Raw genomic sequence first — 24,026 nt, forward strand, 5'->3', positions numbered from 1 at the left:
TTAGTTTTTGTCACTTTAGGCCAAGTGAAGCAGAGTACCTACTAGGACTGTGTGATATTGATACCACAATATTTTAGACTGAATACCTCGATATCGATAATGTGATGATATTTTGGGGATAAGTATTCATGCTTTCTTAAGATATTTACACAAAAGAGTGTGTAATCAGTAATAAGTAATGTAGATATGATGAGCAGGTACAGCCAATCATTATTCATTTTACTCAGCCAGAACAGGCTAATAAGTTCAGAAAATGATGTCACTTTACTGAACCGCAGCCTTTAAGATAACATTGAAGTTTTTTCACAATATTACAAAACCAAAATCCCAGACAATATCTAGTCTCATATCACAATATCAATATTATACGATATATCGCCCAGCCCTAGTACATAGAAAAGTGTCTGATGGGGAGATGTTCCATATTTGAGTAGTGAGTATGAGTATGAGTAGTATGAAAGTAGTATGAAAGGGAGCTTGAATGCAGCTTTTGTGCCTGTTTCTGCTGAACTCCTTACCTTCTGGTCGACTATGGAGCACACCAGGTCCTTGACGGCGGACAGCGACAGGTCGCTGGCCTCCAGGTTCACCGTCTCCCTGGTCAGGCCGATCTGCAGCAGGAAGGACACCCCATGGAACGAGCCGCGGGAGTTGGTGGGGCTGGGGGCGCTGTGGCTGCCGTTGGACAGCCGGGTGTAGAGCGGCCCGGGCGGGCTGGGCGACGGGGAGGGGGTGGGCGGCGAGGACGGGTGGTGCGGATGGAGAGAGTGGAGGTAGGCTCGAGGTAAGGACGGGGGAGAGGAGGCAGACATTGGGTTTCTTCCAATGGCGGGGACAAAGCGTAACGTGAAATGCTGAAATACAGGAGGGCTCAGTGATGCCTGGTGGGAAAAAGCACCGCTGGATCTCCGTGGGTAGACTCTTGGCGGAGGAACTCTTTGGTCCTCATTCCAAGATGGTCGTGCAAAGTATCACCAGTCCCTGTATGTTCTTTGATCAACGTGACTTTTCTTTTCTCATACTGCTGAAGGTATGACTGAACGCTCAGGCAAAAGCCTGGCCGGCCCACCTGAGCTCACACACCGGCGGCTTCACCAGATGGACAGAGTGAGTGGAGAAAAGGTCTCTGAACGAATCCCAGACTTCTGCAGTAAGTCACCGCTGCAAACTTCATATCCTGGAGTGGTGTTCCTTCTCCTTACTGAAGTCAGTAATCCACTCTGACCACAGGAAGCCTGTCACCAAGCACACACACACACACACACACACACACACACACACACTGAGTGGTATTTTTGTAGTGATAAAAGCAAAAAGAAAGTATCTACCTATCTGAACACAGCAGAAAGGAATTGATGCAAATTACAGGCCTATCACATTCTACTGTTTGTACAGATTAGAGACTATGAATGAGTCAATAAGTTTTTATCAACATTAAGAACACATTAAACCTCTGATTGAAATGATTGCTGACATTTGTTTTAACATTGCAATCGACTTTTGCAGTGTTAAGATGAACTTAACAACATAAATAGACCTAAAGACCGGTATGCTTGTGTGCAAACCCCCTAAAAAAAAACGCATGACGAGATTTAAAAGTTTATACAGTATATGTTTTCTGTGTTTACAAGAATTCAAACTCAAGCAACATCTGGAACCAAGGCTTCTGAACATCTGGACCCCTCCCACTTTCGATTGGCTCGCTGGCAGAACACAACCCGAGTCCCCGAATGCCAGCAAAACAAGTTATACAAGCCCTGAATTTGCACATTCACACAAGACTTTCTTTTCTTTGCAGTTGAAATATCCCTCCACGTAAAAGCCCGCTCTGCTCCCAAAAACGCCGCTTTAATATCCCTGAAATTGTACTTTACCTTCACACTCGGCAAACGGCGCTTTTCTTTCCATTGTGAGTGGACAGCAGAAAGTTTGTAACTCCATCAACTGAAGAAAGCGGAGCCTGAAGTTTATAATTCACCACTTTGTGGAAGTCGCACAGAAGAGCGCGACGCTGTAGCTTAGCTGTAACAAACACCGACATTAGCTTTACCTACAGGCGCGCTGAGAGTTATGCACCGAGCCGTCCGCTTAATGACATTTTCTCTTATCTTTTATTCCAGATAGTAAATTCATGCGCATCTTATTATCCCTCCAGCTGTGACTACTCCCCCTGCTTGGCGAGAAAAAGAGCAGAGACCGTCCCTGGGGCTTGGAGTTTTTTTATTATCTGCGCATAACCGAGTTTCCATGTGTGGGCAGGAATATTTGAACTACACTCCCTGTGAAGCAATGGCGCCTCCGATGGAGCTCGAGCCAATGCGCATGTCCCTTTCTTTTCCGTTATTTGAACTTACGCATGCCAGAAAAGCTTTCTTCCACACGACCTCGACTGGTTTGTAAACCAGGGGTTCCCAAACTGAGGACCAGCAGCCCCCCAGGGGTCCTTGTAGGGATTCCAGGGGGTCCCCAGCAAAATGAGGAACAGATTGATTTCACTGTTACTTAATTCACTGAGAAGTTAGCACTAGAAATGAAAGTAAAAAAAACAACAAAAAAAACTTTTCTTGTAAGAGCTTTCAGTCTCCACTCTTACTTCTCCACCTACAGTAGAGACAGAAGACTAAACCCTCTCAGACTGAGGTCCCTCAGACAAAACCTTCATCAAATGGGGGTCTGTGGCCCACAGGATCCTTGATATGGAAAAGTTTGAGGACACCAGGTTGAATTCATTATATGAGGAAAAAATGTCCCTTTTGCAGCTACTGCAACTTATTCAGCTTATAAAGATTTGGCCTAATAACAAAAATTTATAACAGAAAAAATGGAGACAAGGATTTGATTTTGCAAAGATGCTTATCTATGTTAAGTGTTGCCAGCCCTTTTTTTCTTTATGAATTGATATACAGTAAACTATTCAACAATTTTAGTAACTCTGAAAAAGTGTCGTGTTATGTACAGCATGTGGGTTTTTGCAGCCAAACAGTGACATTCATTTTGGTTGAAATTACTCCAGACTGACACCTACACCAAACTGGAATAGTCAGTTAATGCACCTGGGAGCACAATGTTCAGTATTCATACTAGAAAGGAAAAATCAAGCACAGACAAGGATCACAAAAAGAATGATGTAAGACAGAACTGAATTTATTAACAATAAAACAAAGAAGAAACATCTGAGTGCATTAATACTGTGGAAAGGAGGGGTCTATGTTCTGGGCCCAGGCCATGAGGCCTCCGCAGATGTCTTTCACAGCGATATCGTCCACTTCTGATCCGCTCATCTTCTCCAGAGCCCGCACCGCCTTCTGAGAGTCGTTACCCAGCTTACAGATCACATAGACTGGAGGGAAAAGGGAAGACATTGGAGGAAAATGCTGAGAGAGATGAGTTTGAAGACGGCACCGGATCTCAAATAGTGTTGAGATGAAAATTACCAAACTTCAATGCAGTCATTCTTAAATTCCTTTTCAGATGTAACATACTTTCATGTTAAAGAGTTATAAAAAGCAGTGCATAAAGTATATAAAATTTAACACATAAAAGTAATAATTTAAGTAATAATGTAGGAAAAAGGGCTCTTTTAGAAGTAGAAGTAGTATAAAAATGTGAAATATAAGTTTAGGAATAGTTCTCTTTTCTACACAGTATGCACATGGATTGCTGGAAGCTATGGAAGTCAGTAATAGGAGAAAAGAATAAACAGAAACATATACGGATGTACAGAGTATTGCACTGGGTTCTGACTGTTTCAAACATTCAAGAGGAGAAAAAAAAGCTGCACACATGAGTTGGAATGTTATAAACAGAGTAGCAATATGTATAATTTTATAATTATACAGCCAGAATAGAGTTGACTATATAAGAACTGACTATATGATAGAAAGCCAAGACTCTTAGCTAAGACTAAGCTCAAACTACTGAAAGCTAAATAAAGGTCACTGATAAAGAAACCTCAACACAGTCAATATACAGAACACAGCAAAAATAAAGTCTTGAATAATCATTTCTTTAAAACGGGCCAGCTGCTCAGGTTGACCATACTTGTTTTGGAAAAGGGTCACCAAGCAACCCCATTACATCCTGTCATTGGCTGTCCAAAATAAGCCAATAGCTTAGCAGCATGAGGCTACACTGTGGCCTGTGAATATGCACCAGTGGTTCTATATGCCTATTTGTTTCCCCCTACATGTGCTGACCTACATGGAGAGGTGTTTTGACATGTTACCTGGAAGCCGGTAGTCACCTGCCATCTGCTGTTTCAATTGGCAGATTCTCTCCTGGAGTAATCGGATATGTTCACTCTTCCTCTCCTCTAGACTTGAGAGAGGAATGTCTAGCAACAATATAAGGAAAGGAACCACAGAGGACTGGAGGATATCTTAAAAAGGACATACAGGAACTAAGAGTAATACAATTATTACTGAGATCATGATAATGTAAGATTGAGTGTGTGTTTCCGCAATCACAAGGATACTGACAGAGGAGGGTAAGTGGCATATATCCACCTCCACAAGAGGGCGCACGTCCAACAAGAGATGGGAAATTGCATTGTCCAGTATGGATTTATAATCCTGGAATTACAATGGGACAGTCTTTAATGCACAGACACATCATTTTTATAACTGGAGAGATGTATGGCTTTATCTGCTGTACAAAAAATGTGATGTGTATCTCTTAAGTCAAGCAGGGGAAACCAAAATGACTCATGGCAAATGTTTCAGCAAATGTTGAAATGAGTGTTTCTTGGAGTTGCATGGGTGGGGTAATCTGAAAATTTAGACTGCTTTTCCTTAAATCGCAGGAAACAAAACTGTTTCTAACCGGAGCCGCTTGCACAATCTCCATTACAGCCCAATCAATCATGATCCCCATCTCTCTACTTAATGACTCAGCGGGTTTGAAAGCTCCAATTCTGCAGAAATATAAACAAAACCAATCCACCGCCATTGCATTCGGTGCCAAATAGAACATGTTATTCTTTCCCATAGAAAATCTACAGGCACATTTTAAGTCATTTCCCATTTAGGGCTGGGTCAGCACTGAGATGCAATCAGAGTTTATGAATGCGTATGAACGCGGAGAAAATTGTGAGTAATCATATAATAAACATCACTAAATACAGGGAGTCACGCTATGGCCAATCGTTCTGGATGATATACACTACCTGCACTGTGATCCTCTGATCTCTGGAGAGGAGGTTGAGTCTGCGACACTGGAACACACAGAACATAAGGTTGGAGGCAATAATAGAATTTTCCTACGATTAGGGGGTAATTATATGTACTTTCCAATTGTCAGTTTAAATAGCCAAATCCAGTTAGATATGAGGAACATTTCAGTCAATTATCGCTGCGCAAAGGTGCATGACATAAGATCGTCTAGAAGTTTTTGGGGGTCGCGGATAAGCAGCCTTTCAGCCTTGAAATAAGTCAACAATAATATCCCATGGCGTTATCATAGAAAAACTCTGTAATATAAGGTGTCTCTTCTCTTGAAACTGACCTTATCCGTGGCTGCAGACCCACAGAGAGCCTCATAGTCCCCCAGCTGGGTTATCGTGGGGTTTTCTCCACACGCCGCGCAGCCAGCCTGTTTGGGCCGCAGCCTGATGGACCTGAACCTGGCGTCTTGAGCGTCAAACATCACCAGCTGCTGGCCGCAGGAAGCTGGCGCAGCCCCCGTCAAGGAAAAGGCTATTTTATGAGAAGCATCATGATTCAGAGCATCGGCTGGCGCGTCTCCCGGTCGTGTGTACAGCCCATGGCAACATTCAGACGTTCGGTTTGGTCGGAAAACAGTGCGACACTTCCCTGGCTGACGCACAGGGGGCCAGGTGTTAGCCAGGATCGCACAATACGAGACAGGACAGGGCAGGTCTATTGTCTGATGTGCGTCTCAATATCAGCACAGTAAGAATTTTGTAAACACAACTGGTTTGTGACAGAGCAGTCTCATAAGTAAGACTGATGAACAGACAGTACAGGCTCCAGAGATTGCAGACGAAAATATTGCTCAGTCAAAGCAAAAGGTTTTTTTGCTTTGTTTTATCAGATCAGGCAGAAAACACCCCTTCCTTCCCTTGCTACAATGGAATCTCCTTCGGCACAGTTCATTCAAGCAGGTCCTTCATTCATTCATGTGGATGACTAAACAGAAAACTCTGATACAGCGCGACATAATAGCCAGGGAGTGTGTGTGATGTGGGAGTCAGGAATGGAAAACCAAAGGATACAGCCTTGTCCAGAGGCAATCTTCAGGACCTCCAACGCTTGGAAGCAGCCCATTATCCCTGGAACTAAACGAGAAGTGGAAAATTTGACTAACAACTATCATTTAAACAGACTGCGCTCTTACAGAGTTAATAGCTTTGGGGAAAGTAAAGGGACAAGGAGTAGATGCCTCACCCACTCCTAACACCCCTCCATCAGAACAGTTGGTCACTGTCTCCGGGGGCGGGGGTACTGGGTACAGACATCTGTAGCAGGGGCCTCCGTGGTAGTTATATACTGTCAGCTGCACACACACACACACACACACACACACACACACACACACACACACACACACACACACACACACACACACACACACACACACACACACACACACACACACACACACACACACACACACACACACACACACACACACACACACACACACACACACACACACAAAGCGAGAGGGCTTTCACACTGGAGAAATGACATTACAGATGCAGCAGAATAAATAAAACTTCCTATTTTGGTATTCCTATAACAGGAGCCTCCACAGTAGTTACATACTGTCAGCTACACACATGCACAAAGCGAATGGGGCTTTAATGCTGGAGAAATGACATTACAAATGCAGCAGAGTAGCTAGAAAAAGGCCTTTCTATCTTACCTGTCCCTCCATTCTCAGAGCGCTCGCTGACACGAGGGGCTTGCCACTGAGTACACAGGTGTCATTCACCAGATAACGGGTGGGGACGTTGTCCGAACAATCAGCCACAATGTCATATATGAGGTCCATGAGGTCAAGGAGTCAGCATAGACAGAGGTCAACAATATAATAGGTCATTTTTAAGTTAAAGCATACGTTTCTCTGGTTAATTTCCAAAATGCTCTTCATGTAAAATGTAAGCATAAGCTCAAGTACGATAGGTGAAAGCATGAGAGAGTTAGCCAGTGGCAGGTCAGTAACAGGTGTAGGCTAAAGGCTTTGCAGCAGGATACTGTTGGATGAGTTGCAGGGCGTTCTCTGAGGAGAGCTGGAGGTGGTAGGGAATACACTCTACTGTCGAGTTCAACCTGAGGACACAAAGTCACCTTCAAAAACACAGTTCATACATACAACTATGAGCAGTCACGTTCTTTCTGTCTAAAGGCCAAATTCTCTTTGAGTTAATTAAAAATTCAAGGCTGTGTTAAGCAGGGTTAGACCGAAAGGCTGTGTTAAGCAGGGTTAGACCGAAAGGCTGTGTTAAGCAGGGTTAGACCGGATTTGCAGATATATCAGGCTGATATTGGCCTTTTATTAAATCTTGGATATCGGATATCATGTTGTCCACTGCTGATATGGTGCAGGCTCCCCCCTGACCACAGCTACAGAAAAACAGAAAAACCTGCAATTACTTTTTTTTTTATTCTTTGCAGATTTTATTAATTCATTTAATTGTTCAATGATGTGTTTTGTGAATTAATTCTTCATTAAAGGCAGTATCTCAGTTTCCCCTACCAATATAGGTGGGGTGGGTCACCCTGCCTTAAATAGCTGGCAACCCTACGATTCATTTCATTAGTCTGGGTTTCAGTAGAGAGTTTTAGTGTCACATGATGGTCTAAATGTCTTTTCAGAAGCTTTTCTTTCCTAACAAGAATAAATTGGGAAATACTGAATCCTTATAATGTTTTAGCAGGAAAGAGGACAAATTTATAGATATGAAATATTGGCACAAAATATCACCTATGAGCAGCTTTAATACGAACATATCAGTCTTCAAAAACCCATATCAGTCAAAACCTAGTATTAAGCATGCAGTTGAATTGTCACTTATGTTTCCATTCAGGAAAACAAGGAAGAGGACGGTACTGTATGCCTGACACAGCATCAAGACACAAGTTATACTGTAGGTCATTGCTAGTCAGAGAAATGACGCCCTCATGTGGCTATGGCTATACAATGTGTGTGCTAACCACAGTAGGCCTACTGTGAGCGAGAAAGGCACCAAAAACAGCCGTCTCTAAAATAACATGTTTACACAATATTTGCAGACTGGGGTGAAATACACAACCAAATATAACCTGTGGTGAGACAGGAAAGCGCCAGCTTACATTACACAGCAACCAAAGGGTCACAAAAAGCGTAAAAATGCACCAATTATCATGCTCACTGAACATTCAGAAGTAATATCAAAATAGTATGTCTCCTATTTCAAAATGGTATCTCCTGTTTTAGTACAACTGAGCAGGAATAGATATCCCAAAAGCACCTCGGTACAAAGAACATCTTTGTTCCACTACATGATATTGGTGTAAAGGTGCTTTGGGCCATCAGCCCATGACAAGACACACAGTGTAATGTGATGTAGGATAATGTTACATGCGGTGTGTGCAGGTCCCAGGTCAGTACCTCCTGACTGCACTGGCAGCAGACAGGGCCTTGGCCTGACCCTGGCTCTCCTCTCCATGCAGCACCTGTCTGTGCAGGTTACTGAGCTCCACCTCATCATAGTCCAGCAGCCCCAGCCGCCCTGCGGAAACACAAAGATCACAGAGTCAAAGTTTACAGTAAATGTTGAACCCTAACCCTATAACCAGGGTCGAATTCAACACCCTCTAAGGGCCAAATGCTGGTAAAAAAAAAGTGTCTCTAAATCCAAAAGGCTTACCCACCACACTGGCAGAGACGATAAGATTTGAATGCCTCGGTTATACAGTCTTTAGTTTTTGGCTGTTCTCACACTTTGTCCCTGCTGACCACTGCACACTCTCTCTGACCGTGAGCCAATTGAATCAAAGCAAAACAATGGCTCTGCATCAAACAGGCTGTTGAGTGGCTCCCTGTTACGCTGCTCTACACAAAGTGGTAGCGTCTAAACTTCTATCAACCTTTCCTCCCGTTTTTCCACTGACTGGATGGTTAACTAGCCTAACGTTAGTTGAAACGTAACTTTATTCCCATGTGGTGACACATAGCAGGTGTGAGGCCACCAAAAAGAGGAAGACTCTGAATCTGCTCAAGTCTTTTTATTGAATGTTTCGCACAGTACCTAATTCTACACTCAAACAGCATTGGAAATGTGTAGGGTGATATATTTATATGAAAAATATGTATGTATGTATGTATATTAATTATTGTGGTTGGTAAAAAGTATTCTTGGTAGGTAAACCTATCTAGTTTACTAGCCACTGGCAAGTGAGCCAAAATGTTCATTTCGGAAACTGCCTAATTACTCATTACATCATGAGGACATAGGAGATGGTTTCTGAACCTATTAATGATCTGATTCACGTTAGGCACTAACCTAATCTACCAGATAACTTACCAATTCCTGCTGCAGCCAGATACTGTGCCAGGGGGCAGCCCAGTCCTCCACAGCCCACAACCAGCACCGACGTCTTGGAAAGGTTGAGCTGACCTGCCGACAATCAAGATTCAATCTATTCGCCCATCCATACATTTCACTTGATCATGACAGAATGTAACGAGGACATCAGACTGACCCTGCTCTCACCCTTACCTTGCACACCCAGCTCTGGCAGAAGGAGCTGTCTGCTGTAGCGCATGATGTCCTCGTTGCTGAGGGCCGTTTTTCCTTTCAGAGGGGCGAGGGCCGTCACCTTGTCACGTAGCTCCAACACTGACGTTTGGCTCTAATATCATGCAAGGGAGGAAATATTACAGAGAATATTAGAACCACGTTTCAGCAGGAGCTTTTTGTTTACTGCCATCAAAACCCACAACAAACTGCCTGAATAATATCTTGTGGTACTTTTGCAAACTGTCTTTGTGTATCTCTAGTGTCAGTATGTCTGTTGCGTGCCATGAACTGTTTATGTCTGGTAGGTAAAATGAAAAATAACCCAAAACACTCACTGCCACTCACTGGCTGTCTTTTCCACTTTCATTGTCTGTCACAATGCACACACAGAGCACGCCAGCCTCTTTAACATTTTTGTTAATGTCTAGTGTGGCTGTTCTTTATTGTTTTCCATTCCTGTAAAGCTGTCCTTGAATGTTTCCACGTGCAGGGTGTGAAAACAAATAAAAATGTCTTCTTGGGAGGATAATAAATCTATCTAGCTAGCTAGCAAGCTAGCAAGTGGTTAACTTAATTTTGAGCTAAGACTACTGCTGTCAGTGCTGTTTTGTTCCATGACAGAATAACCAAGGTTTGCTATGTTGGCTGTTGAAAGATACTATAGCCTGCATGGACTAAAACCCTAACGTTAGCCTGCTGCTATATGAAAAACGAGGCAAAGAGGTTATAAAGCTAATTTCAGTGCTTTTCTTTAGCTGTAGTTCAACCTACAGTCTAGCACACAGTAGGAACTTCGTACCTTTTCCAGTTGGGACAATTTATTCTTCAGAGCAACAATCTCCTTCTCTTTCTCCAGGAGCCGTGCCTTCAAGCACGACGCCTCTTCTGCCATCGCTGCTAGCAAGCTCAAATAAAACACATGCAAGTGCAAAAATATTGCAAAAAAACAGATCACACGACTACGTTATAATGTAACTGTGTGGCTGTAATATGTTGACATGCTGTAGCACGGTGCACACTTCCGGGTTGGGCATGCGGAATCAGATCACGTGGTTCGGTGTGCGTAAGTGACGTTCAAGTGCTGCTGAAGGTTTCACCTTTACGAAAAAGAGCTGCTCCTAGAACAGTTTTTAAAAGGATACCAGCAAAACTATAAGTCCCTGTAGGAATATTATAGTGATACCATAGGACATAAAAAAATACCATAGAGTACATATTAGGTCACTATAAACTCACGACGGAGAGATTTAAAATAAAACAAATAATTTTAAAAAATACCACTAAGTACGATGCGATCACTAGGCTATAAACTCACCATTGAGTAGGCCTATCGCAGACACTCTATAGGTCGCTACTGGAACAGTTATTTTGCCTTTGGTTGTGCAATGACTCGCTGTTCGATGTTATAGATATTCGTTCAAAATGAGAGAAATCTCCACACCACAATACAGTAGTCTATATATGCACTGGGTAAATAACACATTTATGTTGTCGCCAAGGCTGCGTTGCCTAAAATTTGCCAATTAACCCTGGGTTATTAAATTACATATGACATTACATGATACTCTTGTAGTTTAATCTTATCTCATTATTTCCCGTGTGCAAAAGAACTAGTATGATATAATCGCTACAAATATTATAATGATTACTATAGCCTAGTGATATCACAAAATAGCCTTATAGAAAACCTACCCTAAATTATGGTAAAATCACTATTAACGCGTTATTGAGTGTCACAGAAATAGAAAAATAGAAAAAGTCCCTATCAATTATAATAGGAATGTTAGTGAATTTGTTTTAGGGTTGATATGAAGCTTCCGTTTGAAAGTTGCCAAATACTTGGCAGACCAATAGGTCCACTATTCCGGAGTTATGGTCTGTGTTGTCAAATGCAGGGTGTGTGTAGGTCTATAATTCATTGGGTTCTTCGGTGAAAAAGGACTGCGAGGCCACTGTGTCATTATCCCACAGACACTCAAGGGCCCCTTGGGACTGGAAGCAAAGCACCCAGCAGTGACGCGCTGTGGATCAGAGAGCCCCGGGTCCTCCCTCCTCCTTTTCACATGATCCGTAAAGCCTTCACAGAGGAGAGAGAGGGAGAGAGAGGAATGTGGAGAGCAACAACTACAGCGATGGCTGAGCGTCGCCACGGTCCCTTCATAATGCGTTTCTTTTACACCGTGGGCATCTGGGTGGCGTTTATCCACTGTGCCAACGGAGTTCCCTGGACACAGGAAAAGGTAAATGAGGAGGATCCGTTCACGTTGTGTCACACTGTGTTAGTCGCCAAGCTGTCATTTTTTTCTTTTTTTTTTTAGATATAGACACTTTCATAAAGCCGTTACCACAATTGAACTCGTTGTAAAGTTATCACCGATTTAGTATTTTTATTCCCATGCTATTATACTTCTGCGATACATCTGATTGTTATCAGTTCAGTTTGCAGTTTGTTTTCTTCTTCTTCTTCTTCTTCTTTTTTTTTTTTTTTTTTTTTTTTTTACAATTTTCATCGTGAATAGTTTCATTATTTGCTGTTAAGATGACAGAAATGTTTGATTTCTAGGGAAAAGTAATTATACTGAACGGTATTTTAATTTTATTTTTTGAGAATATTCACTATTACGCACCAGACTGAATGGAACACTATGAGCCAATTCCATTTACTGTTAATTTTATTCCCACAATCCTCTGCGCTGTTTCTCTGCACTGTTGTGTAATTCTAGGTGTGCTTGGCCATCCGTGTCCCTTATCCACGTTCTTCATCCCCACTCCTGTTCGCCTAGTTGCTATGGCAGCACAGTCATCATCATTGATCCTCCAATTGCAGATCTTGATATTTATACATCTTAAGTGGACCCCCATTTAACCCTCTCTCAGCTCAGTGAGCCCCACCACTGATAATCTTGACTCAGTTGCACCACATAATTATAGATGTACTGTATCCCGCCATGTAATTACAGGGCTGGTGGACATATGAGCGCAGCGCATACTGTCAACTGGTTGTTTGTAAGAGAATGCAGTTGTGAATTGAACAGAGTTAAGAAATTTGCTCCTATCTATAGCCTAAGCAATAGTGGGAAAACATAATAAGAGGAAGAAGAAAATGCCCACTGTTCATTCCAAAGCCGACCGCTCAGTCTGAAGCCCCACAGATCCCAGACATGGATTTAATAACCCAGATGTATTTCCCATTTCCACCACACGGCCAATTAAGAGCTGCTGTGATTACATACAGACCCACAGCAGCGGTCTGTGGAGAGAAGAGAGCCGGATACAACAGGTATACACAGGCTTTGTTGCTTGTGCTCTTTCTCTGCCCTCGCTCTCCGCTCAGGTTGTTACCAGGACAACCGAGCCTCTCTGTGTTCGACTGCAGGTGAACTTTGAGACCGAATGAAGAGGATCAATATGTTTTTTTGCCCCCTCGATCATCAAACTGATCGTTACAGCTTGAAAATGACATAAGCTTGAGAACCTGAGTCAAAATTGTTATTGTGTTGCTTACAGTGGGGCGACCCAACTCTGCCTCGCTCAATACTATCATGTCTGTGGGAATCAGTCTCAAACAGAGGGAGGGAGCATGATCACAAGCACCCTTCACATTTCTGAGCTGCCTGCCAGCGCCCTATTCACTAGATCACTGCCTTACCAAAGCAGCCTTCTGGTTTATCTGAAGCCATTCAATCACTGCCTATTCACACCGGCCTGTCGGATTGCCTCTTGTGTTGAATGAATGTCTCTCTCTGAAGAGGTGTCGGAGACTCGGAGTGCACTTCAACTGGAGGCTCTGTTTAAGATCAGTCTCGTCAAACTGTTCTCAGCTCATCTGATGTACAGCGTTTGATTTCTTTATCGTGAAAAACCAGATGAAACTAGTTCATGTTGTGTCACTTTGTGTGTTCCTCTTTATCTTCCAGGTAAAGATTAGTTTTCTGTGGAAATTGATGACACAGCATTATTGCAGCACCATGGATCTTGATTCCAATTGTTATCACTGTGTTACTATGTCAATAGGTTAGTATACTGTATGGCTTTTTTAGACAGTAAGGCATTGGTGACAATACAGTAGTTAATTGCAAATAATCCTAGTTGTGGTGAATTTCTCTCAAGAAGTCCATATCAAACCTAAAACAAAGCAATTTTGTTCCAGTTGTAGTTTGGTCTATGGTTTCCAGTAATATGAGGGAATGAAATGACTGTTGTGAAACATTCAGTTTCTCACCACAAAGCCAGTGGTTCATACCCATTATCTGCTGTGCCTCGTCCACATTGTTGCTCAATTTGAATGCATCATACAAAGAGTTCCGCTTCTCTATTTGGAAAGTTGCTGGTCTGTAATTGTACCATGGTAGACGCTGATTAAAAAGAGTAGCAAACAGTGTTTTACTCCAATATTCCGTGTTCCATTCACTGTTTGAAACAGTGCAATGATGTAGATCATAGTGTGGGTGTTTGTTGTCATAGTTTGAAAGTTGAATGAATTATCCCTCTCAACCCTAATCCTATAATTAGACTAATAATGAAATGCTTGCAACGGCTCAACTACAATCAAATGTATCCATCTCCTACAACCGATTATACAAGATACACACTTGACTATCAATTGAACCTAATGCTGTCTCTCATCCCTCTTGTATTGTATTGTTTTATCTTGTCTGTTTCTTTTGGTCCTGTCCAGCTCCAACACAGAGCTGTCACACTGAACCCGGGTGAGATCCGCAGTGCGCTGACACACACTGACCTGGATCAGATGTGGCAGAGGGACCTGAGGCCGCTGCTGGTCACCAGGTACCCAGGCTCTGCAGGCAGCCGGGCTGTACAGGAGGTTAGTGCTGCAGGACAACACCATTCATATCAAGGCTAGTCCATGTCTTTCAAGTCAAGAGACACGCCTAAAGTAAACATTATGTCCCCCACGAATGATGCAGCACCCCACGATCCATAATAAGTTCTGACATCAATTCAAATTACCTTTATGTTAGAGACAAGTCTTAAGTGGGAGGAACTAACAGGTCTTCATAAGAAGCCTAGTTAATTGCTACAGAGCCACATTTTGCCGCTTAGGCCAATCAGCATAATTTTGTGCATGGTTAATCTTAAAGGCAAACCACTCACCCGTTTAATCAAAATCGGACCAGATATCGCATTTCCTAGATATCGCATGTGACTAATGAATAAATGCATAAACTCGGGCACAGAGATTATATATACATATATATATATAGTATATAAGCATCTAAGAATAGAGTTGCTGAAACTAGTGTACCTCTCTAGACATCTGGCAGGCTAAATATTCACCCTTTGATACATTTAATTTGTCCCTTTGTGTGTGTAATTTCTACTTGCCCATGTATTTCTCCCTGCCTATGTGGATGCGTGCATGTATGCTGCTTGTGTGTGTGTGTGTTCATCTTGCCCGCAGCATATCAAAACCACCCTGGGCTCCCTGGGTGCAGGCTGGGAAGTGACGGAGGACAGGTTTGAGTCACACACGCCCTACGGCCCCATGACCTTCACCAACCTGGTGGCCACCCTCGACCCCTCAGCCAAGCGCCGCCTGGTCCTGGCCTGCCACTACGACTCCAAGTACTACCCGCCTCAGTGGCACGGGAGGGAGTTCCAAGGCGCCACCGACTCCGCTGTTCCCTGTGCCATGATGTTAGAGCTGGCACGGGCCCTGGATGACGAGCTGAAAACTCAGAAGGTAAAGGGTTTAAAGCTACATACAACTTTTAAAATAACATAAATAAATAGGATATATTACACATTATCAGTCTGTGTCCGTCTGTGACCCTGTGTGTTCATGCCTAAATCCCCCTCAAATTGCCTCAAATTGGCTTTTTCATGATGTTCAGGGCATTTTTGGGTATATACCATTTGCTGTGGTAGCGTGTTGGATGGGTGTGGCCAGTGGTCAGCTGGGTTGTGGCTGCTGAGGTGAGGCTAGCCGCTATAGTCCAAGGAAGTCATAGCAACAACAACAATGGCACAAAGCAGTAAGAAACAAAAGAACAGCGAAGCCAAACCTGCAGCAGATAAGACCCATTCAAAATCATGGGTGAACATCAGCATTTTTTCTTGTGCAGATTGCCTGCATTGCTCACCTACTTCTGCAACATGCTGGCTGATTAAGCCTCAGGCTAGACGCCGTCATCAAGATGAGTGACAATGTTGGGGCGGGAACTTGATCAAGTGAGGGGGAGGAGGGCGGGACTAACAATAAACTTCCTACTTCCAGGGCGAAAAGTTGCATATTGTAGTTTTAAGTCACATAATAACAAAACATAGTGTCTAATTGCGTTAGTTAATAAGGGGTTATTGGTTTTGTTAATTAGAAGAAAAATATGCATATCACAGGTGCTGGGCAAAGGAAATCTCATAGTAAAAAGGAAAGAGCCCACACACTTGTATGCTTCAACACAATGTTAATGGACAGACAACATTTTGAGCACAAAAGCTGCAATTACTGGTTTTGTTACACAGGAAATTTACACAAATTTTTACACCACATAATGTGTAATTTTTGCCTACACAAATGATGCTGATTGCATGAAGGAGCGCACTTAGCATTCATGAAGCTTGCTCCTCTGCCCTTTCCCTGTTCCACTGCTGAGCTCAGGCCCCTGTGTGATGCAGCTGGGTGGACAGTGACAGGGCCTGTGACAGGGAGAGATCAGCCACAGGACATGTTTATCCGACTCAGCGGTCTATCACAAAGGTCACTCTGGGACTGGGGAACACACAGAATACAAATACATTAGCTGCAATAGAGGAGGACGCATAGTCAATACCTGACAAATTACATAGAAGGAAGTACCTTGCCTTTTAAGCAGCAATTTGCCTGGCGAGAGAATGAAAGCAAGAGAATGAACGGACATAGAATGTGTCACAGAAATACAACCAACAAAAAAAACAGAACAGTTTCATGTCAATGTAATGCAAAAACCACTAGAGTGCACTAGAGGGCAGCAAAACACCAAGAATGCAAACGTGTGCTGTGTTTGAATGTATACAGTATGTGTCATGTCTGTCTTTCCATCTGACTCCCTCCCTCTCTCTCCCTCTCTGTCTTTCTCTCACTCACCTACCACAACCCCCCCCCCCCCCCCACCCCCCCCCCACCCCCCAGAGCTCCAGTCCCGACCTGACCCTGCAGTTGCTCTTCTTTGATGGCGAGGAGGCTCTTTTCCAGTGGACCTCCACAGACTCCCTGTACGGCTCTCGCCACCTGGCCCAGAAGATGGAGAGGACCCCGCACCCGGCCGGGGCCACAGACACCAACCAGCTGCACGGCATCGTACGTCACAGTCCTACTCAGACTTCTCTGTCCCAACCGCCCGAGTTGAGGGCGATCCCTTTATCGCACTCAAGATCGTCCCTTTGTTTGCCCACATCAATGTCAGGACAATGCTTAGTTCTCATCCCCACCCACTCGCAGAGCCCATGCACACACCTTTACTTTAGAGAGGGGAGGTGCAGTTCTTGAATCGCTGGAATTTTGTATTGTACCCCATATGTCTTATGTTTGGACGTCTCAAATCACGAACCCACCCATTTCATCATTTGGGAGGCTTGAGTGGGTCGATATCATTCATTATACAGTCTACAATAACACAATGTCACGTAAAATGGAGGTATATTTTTCTGTATCCTAGCTATGGAGAGATAGTGCAAGGGATTTTTCAACAAACAGAGACATTCCTATCAGGACAGAGAGAGATAAAGCAGAGGCAGTGTCTTGAAGAACCTAGTGTGTGTGTGTGTGTGTGTGTGTGTGTGTGTGTGTGTGTGTGTGTGTGTGTGTGTGTGTGTGTGTGTGTGTGTGTGTGTGTGTGTGTATGTATGTACGTGCATGCATGTACTGGCAGACAGGCGTGTTTGGTGTCAGAGATAGTGTGCACATGGAGTAATCCAGTCAGCGTGTTTGCACCATGGAACGCATGATGTCATCCTCACACCTCAAAGCTTCATGGGAGTGGGCTTCTTGTCAGGGAGTTATCTCCAGGATGTATGCAGCTACTTTCTCATGAGACCACACTGAGATCTCTCTCTCACTCGCTTTCTCCTGCACGTCTCCTCCCATCCTTCCTTCCTCTCTCTCTCTCTCCTCCAGGATCTGTTTGTGCTGATGGACCTGATCGGGGCCCCTGGGCCTCGCTTCGGCAACCAGTTCCCCAGCACGTCCCGCTGGCTCTCCAGGCTACAGAACATTGGTGAATGATCGCACACACTTCCTTTGCTCACTTTTGTGGCTTGACTGGCTAAAAGTTTGTTTTACTACCAATGTGGATACTATGTGAGTCTGCTTACCTGGATTAAAGTATGCCATGAACATCAATACATCAACCACACATTTCTGAGACATTCATCACACTATAGGCGTTCGTTATCACTGGAGGCCCATGTGGCATTCATGTGAGCTGGTGATCAAATTAACAAAATCACATTCGTCACATTGTATCTCATACTTCTTTGCAGAAGGGAGAAGTAATAGAGAAAACACAGTTTATGTGTTCTCTGCAGTGCTCTGAGAGTCGATTGTTTTTCTTGCCAATATTTCAGCTGCTAATAGAATGTGACTCATGCACTTTCATGGCTTATTGATTGAGCGCTTTTTTTGCTCTTTTTCCTCCTTCTTATTCCCTCAGAGCGTCGTCTGCACGCCATAGAGCAGCTTGTGGATCATCCTAACGAAATTCAGTATTTCTGGCCCAATCTACCTGTTGGCCACGTGCAGGACGACCACGTGCCATTCCTTAACAGAGGTAAATAAACAAACTAACACAACTACTGCAAACATAATTACCTGACCATGCTGCGTGTAGTGTTGCATCATCCTCTCCCTCTGCCTCCCTGTCAGGTGTGCGTATCCTCCACCTCATCCCCACCCCCTTCCCGTCTGTGTGGCACACGTTCGACGACAACGAGCAGAACCTGGATCGCTCCACCATTCAGAACCTCAACAAGATCCTGCAGGTCTTCGTTCTGGAGTACCTCAACGCCAGACCCATGGATCCTTCAAACCCACAGAATGCCCCCTAAAAGCCCATCCAACAACTTCCTAGCTTGGGTAGGGACTCAGGTTTGCACATCACATGGTTCTCCATACTGAAAAAAAAACATTTCACATAATTCAGAATATGTTTAGAGATATGCTTTTAAAAAATGGCCATAAAATACGTTTGTACATGTAGATGACATTTGTAAGAAATATATTTTAGATGCTGGAAATATATTTTCTTCCCATGTGCAAGTACATTCCAAATTGCTATATATTTTCAACAAATATCATCTACATCTACATGCACAAGTACATTTTTTATTTGGAAACATATCTCTAAGCATATTCTGAAGTATATGTGAAATATATATTTTTTCCGTATGCGACCATAGGACTTAGCTTCATCTTCCCCTCAGGCCCTCAGGCCCCAGCAACAAGCTCAGCACACAGGACCCTCTGTGTGTCTCCTGCCACACTGCTGTCTTTATGTCACCATAGCCCCCTCTCTCACACCACGACGACACATCTTTGTGCCAATGCTAATGTCTAGGATCTGGTCGACTCGCCTCAAAGAGGAGGAAGAGCTGCTGATTAATCAAAATGATAAATCATGATTGGAAGCTATCTTTACTACTCGCCTCCCCTACTTTCTCTTTCCCAGAAAATGTCATTGAAAAACATCCCATGCATTCCTACAGTCCGTGGTTGGTGGTCATTTCAATATTAATTGCTTTGGGAACAGCTGGAGCCTGAAGAGAGTGGCTGATGGTGTTGCATTAATGTTCAGAATCAAAGGTCTGTTATGTTGTGCAACTCAATAAGGCCACCCACATGGATGGTACGCACACAGTACATGGGGATCCACGTCAGATGCTGTCCCACTGTGTTTCTGAATGTAGCTACAGGGTCTGTGACATTTCCTCTCCTGCTTTAAATCTGTTCAGTGTTTATAGAGCAAACCTGTCAAGCCCAGGAAGCGGTCTTATTTGTATTATAACAACATCTTCAATCCCTCATATCCTGTCAGGTTAGGTGGTGAAGTGGATAGCTTCCTGTGCTGATGTTTCATGTCCCTGCGTTTGTTTATATGACATTATTAGCCTGATCTTGATGTAGGTCATAGAATAATATACAATGCCAAAACTGGACTTCCTGTGTTTTGAATCTGAAATAAATGTTGGTTCAGAATACAAGGCGGGTCATGCAGGCTTTTGCTTATCTTTACAGGTCCTTGTTTTTTTTTTTGGTCACTACTGGGAGTATTTTGGGAGCCGCGGTGAGAGAAGTTGATGCTGTTCTGATGCTTGGTCATTGTAATGAACTAAGTTGACCTATTGATGGAGGAAAGGTGCACCTTTTCTGAAATCGTGGCCTTAAAACAGTAAAATATGCCAGCTCAGTTGTTCTCCTCAGCCCTGCCTGTGGTGCTCAGGTCTGCTGACAGCAAACCAACCCCCGCACCTCCCCTCCTCATCCCTGATATGAAGCTGTGCGGCCCTCTCCGCCCGAGCCAACCAATCCCCACCCCCCCACCACCACCACTTCACCTCGACAACAATCCCATGATTCACTAATCCCATCAGGCAGGACCTCCCCTGAATTCCACGCTACCCAAATCCCCTTCGATTCACCCCACGCCCCTGGGAACTCCGACTGGCTCCAACTCCCCCGCTCCCTGCACACAGAAATGTTTGGGATGCCTGGCAACAACACACACCAACAACACATATCTTTCACGGAGGAGATTAAAAGTATAACTGTTTTAGGGACCATTAGTCAGCTCGCCATATCTAGGTCTGTGATGTGTTGTCAGCATTATCGCCTCCAACCAAACTCCATAAACATTGAGAAACATGTATTCATTGGAATGCACTTGGAAAGCATTTTTCTCTGCAGACTTCAAAATAAACAACAGCATAATATGAGCGACCTGCAGTGCTTTAGAGCCATCTATGCTTCATTTACAGTGCTCATCATCCTCCAAAGGATTTTCTTTCTTTCTTTATTTCTTTCTTTCTTTCTTTCTTTCTTTCTTTCTTTCTTTCTTTCTTTCTTTCTTTCATCTTGCACAAAGTGAACAAATGTCAGGTTGTTTGTCAGGTATTCCATAAAATCTTACCTACTTGTCAGTCAACAAAGGCACTCTGTATAGAGAAAGTAGAAGAAATATCAGGTTTTAACCAACTTTGAATTAACTTTAATCTAAAGACAGGACTCTGCACACCATGCCTTTGTTCAGTCCAACCAGCATGTTCAAACAAAACAGAAAGGCGAAAGCAGAAGAAATTGTAGTGTAGTGCTGTATTGTGGCTTCCAGTATTTTATTGCCTGACAGCAAATTGATGCGTGCCCAGGTTTAATAAGAGCCCAGCTTTAATCTGCAGCTGATTACAGTGCAGAGTGTACAACAGCTTCCAGCTGTTCAGCGGTGGAGCGAAGGGAAGGGCCGGGACTCTCCCAGGCAAGGTGTGTTTCAGACTGCTGGAAGACAATGAGTCAGCTCACTTTGTGTCAGGAGCCATCAAGTAGAGTGGCCAACTCGCTGCCACACAGTAAACCACCTGTAAATATGTTTACTCTCCTCATATTACTGATGTAAAGACAAACCTCCACCATACTCTGCAGGGTGAACGTCCTATGGTCAGTCTGGAGGGAAGTGCATCACTTTGTATCACTGCAGCTTAGACCAAGGAGAGAAGAGTTTTGGTCAAATGTGTGTACTGATTATGGTCATACATCACATATGTCAACTTTTGTCTTTAGCTTGACCACCATGCCTTTTTTTTTGATGAGTTTTGAAAGGGCCTCATAAGCACAAGAATTGTAGAATTTTCTCAACCCATAAAGGAGCCTGTAATCCTTCAAATGAAGTCAAAACACAAAAATCACCAAAATTGGACTTAAAATGTTTTCACATGACAACAGCACTATTCTTCCACTCATCCATTGTTTCTGATACTAAATAAATAAATAAAAAAAATAACAATAGTGTCTTTCACATTGTAAGCTGGGTTCCTCAGATATAGATGGATCCTGCACTGTCACATGAACAGCCGTCAGACTGTTTAGCCTACAATCCAATTACATTAGGTTATAGGATTGGGGATGTTTCCTAAATAAATTAATGAGATTATAAACAATGTGAAACATTATTGTTAGTGTGTGTGTGTGTGTGTGTGTGTGTGTGTGTGTGTGTGTGTGGTGGGGGGGGGGGGGGGGGGGGGTCTATAGGGTAGCCTACTATATAATGATGTAAAGTACCAACAGAGGGCACTGGTGAGTCGCATTCAGATGATGATTGAGAGATTATTTTTGAATCATGGAAGTTCAATAGGCCCCTATTAGGCCCTCTGTTTGACTTTATCTTGGGCTATGCAAATATGATAAAAAAAAAAAGACAATGAGTGTCCACTTGTGAAAAAGAAGCACAACGACCCTGTGAGAAATTATATGACAATACCATACTAACATCACAACCAAACTATAAAATATACAATATCCTGTAGGAATATCATAGTGATAACAATAGCTGATAAAAACAAATAGGCACTACGTCTATAAACACTGTGAATACCACAGACACTGTAAGTACCTGTAGGGACATTTCTTGTAAAGGTCTCAGCATTATAAAATGACAAAATGAGTCAGACGAGCTATGAAACAAACCAAATTAATCAATCAATTAAAAGGAGGCAAAAACAAAAGTCATACTACTCAGAAATATCCATCACAAACATCATTAAAATATATTGCACAAATAAATGCAGAGTGATTTGTATCTGCAACCTCGTATTTGAAAAAAACTGGCTGACTGGAAACTGGCTTATAAACATTTTGTATTTTGCCTTAGACTTTATGCAGCAACAATGAAAGGTGGCTTGAGCAGTGTCCCATTAAGCATGTGTTCAGTATGACTGCTATACACACTTTGATCTCCACACGCCTCTCGGTAGTTTCAACCGAGCGCGGTCGAGAACAGTAGAAACTACATCACATGCTGCCTTCAAGTGCTCCTCGTAAACCTCCTTCCTCCAACTTCCGAAATTGTGAATACTTAGCAGTCGCGCATTCAAGTGATTTCGGTCAGACATAATAACAAAATTGACCCTGTAACAAAATCATGGATGTAACTGCCTCTTTAATGAATTTATCAGCCAAATGTGTTGTGTAAGTGAGCGCAAAAATGTGAAAGTGCACAAATGCCGCAGTTTATCACTTACTAATCCCAAACAATAACATTCATTAATGAAATATACCATCAGTTGCTGCCAATGCTTTTATGCTGTCCGCCCCCTCAACGTCACATCTCGACAACTTGGACATCACAGAAAAGTCCCTCTTTCCCAGTCGTGTTTGGCGCTTTGTTGGTTTGTTCATGTGCTCCCAAATCCTAACCGGGATTTTGCATTTCCGGCAGCACGTGAAGGCAGCACTGATCCCAGTCCGGGCGGTGAGGAGCTGTGGGGGATTTCAGTCCTGCCTCCAGTCATGCGTGTGGAGAGTCGCTCAGTGAGTGAACACAAACAGACGGACAACACCGAGCTGCCGTAAGAGAATGTGACAGCAAAGTGCTTTTTAACACCTAAAACAGCCTAGTTTTGGTGCTATATTGTCTCTGATATCGTGTTAAACATGCAAGCCATGGAGCCAATAACGAAGTGGACGCCGAAACAAGTTGTCGAGTGGATGAAAGGTAAGTCTGGAGCACTTTGAGTAGGCTAGTTCACGCTTCTTCTTCTTCTTTTTTTTTTTTTTTTTGAAAGAAACAGTAATAACAACATCGTCGGTCTTCACACTCGCCTCTCTCACACTTGTCCCATTCAACACTCTCGCGCTCCTCTGTAGTATCTGCAGTTTCGTAGAAACTGCTCCTGTGTGACAACATACCTCGCCTGACGCGCATAACAACAATGGGATTGCATTTTCTTTGAGTCCCAGTTAAAGATGTTAGCAAATTGGGCTATTCCAGTCAACTGTGTTGGCTTTACTTTGATAAGAGTTGATATATTGTTTCACATTGCATCATTGGGTGAATTCGAATTTGTTACTTTTTTGCTGTATTGTCTTTTGAGTGACAAGTGTTGGCCGACTTCAGCTGTCAGCAGTGCAGATAATGATATGTTTGATTCAGTGCCTTAATGCTGGGCTTCCCAAACTTTTCCATGTCAGGACCCCCAAGGCTATAACGCTTTAAACCACCGACTTTTGCCCCAGGGTCCCAGAACATTATTGTTTTTTGTCTATAGGTGGGGAGATAACAGTGAAGAGAGTGAACCTTTT

At 43.3% G+C, this 24,026-nt stretch overlaps 4 protein-coding genes across 5 annotated transcripts in view; 2 read left to right on the forward strand and 2 right to left on the reverse strand.

The window, feature by feature from the left end:
- The window catches only part of prkd3 (protein kinase D3), a 43,666-nt gene extending 42,539 nt beyond the window's left edge, over positions 1–1,127 (reverse strand). The window contains exon 1 of the mRNA XM_071540310.1: positions 519–1,127. Coding sequence (XP_071396411.1) covers positions 519–812 — 294 coding nt within the window. The 5' untranslated portion in view covers positions 813–1,127. The remainder of the gene's footprint in view (positions 1–518) is intronic.
- Positions 1,128–3,128: 2,001 nt separating this feature from the next.
- Positions 3,129–10,756, reverse strand: mocs3 (molybdenum cofactor synthesis 3). Of its 2 annotated transcripts, none has more exons than XM_071540314.1 (13): positions 10,545–10,756; positions 9,725–9,857; positions 9,530–9,622; positions 8,614–8,734; positions 7,218–7,292; positions 6,886–7,003; positions 6,405–6,513; positions 6,233–6,295; positions 5,503–5,666; positions 5,165–5,212; positions 4,475–4,571; positions 4,226–4,333; positions 3,129–3,340 (listed from the first exon to the last, which is right to left on the reverse strand). In XM_071540314.1, exons 1-13 carry the CDS (start codon positions 10,635–10,637, stop codon positions 3,183–3,185), a joined length of 1,380 nt encoding a protein of 459 aa, XP_071396415.1. In that variant the 5' UTR covers positions 10,638–10,756; the 3' UTR covers positions 3,129–3,182. The 2 variants fall into 2 exon arrangements, with proteins under 2 accessions (XP_071396415.1, XP_071396416.1); XM_071540315.1 differs by having other exon boundaries at positions 9,725–9,844; positions 10,529–10,756.
- Positions 10,757–11,821: 1,065 nt separating this feature from the next.
- qpct (glutaminyl-peptide cyclotransferase) lies at positions 11,822–20,680 on the forward strand. The gene is made up of 7 exons (XM_071540312.1): positions 11,822–11,985; positions 14,424–14,570; positions 15,168–15,449; positions 16,875–17,042; positions 17,859–17,958; positions 18,394–18,510; positions 18,606–20,680. Exons 1-7 carry the CDS (start codon positions 11,854–11,856, stop codon positions 18,785–18,787), a joined length of 1,128 nt encoding a protein of 375 aa, XP_071396413.1. The 5' UTR covers positions 11,822–11,853; the 3' UTR covers positions 18,788–20,680.
- A 2,403-nt stretch (positions 20,681–23,083) lies between these two features.
- LOC139661746 (connector enhancer of kinase suppressor of ras 3-like) overlaps positions 23,084–24,026 on the forward strand; it is a 34,672-nt gene continuing 33,729 nt past the window's right edge. Inside the window, exon 1 of the mRNA XM_071540311.1 lies at positions 23,084–23,439. Coding sequence (XP_071396412.1) covers positions 23,379–23,439 — 61 coding nt within the window. The 5' untranslated portion in view covers positions 23,084–23,378. The remainder of the gene's footprint in view (positions 23,440–24,026) is intronic.

This window comes from Centroberyx affinis, unplaced genomic scaffold (genome assembly GCF_046629955.1).
Source record: "Centroberyx affinis isolate AG114_WGS23_722 - 3 ecotype Tasmania unplaced genomic scaffold, CSIRO-AGI_Caff_v1 ptg003606l_1, whole genome shotgun sequence".
In the NCBI taxonomy this organism is placed as follows: domain Eukaryota; kingdom Metazoa; phylum Chordata; class Actinopteri; order Beryciformes; family Berycidae; genus Centroberyx; species Centroberyx affinis.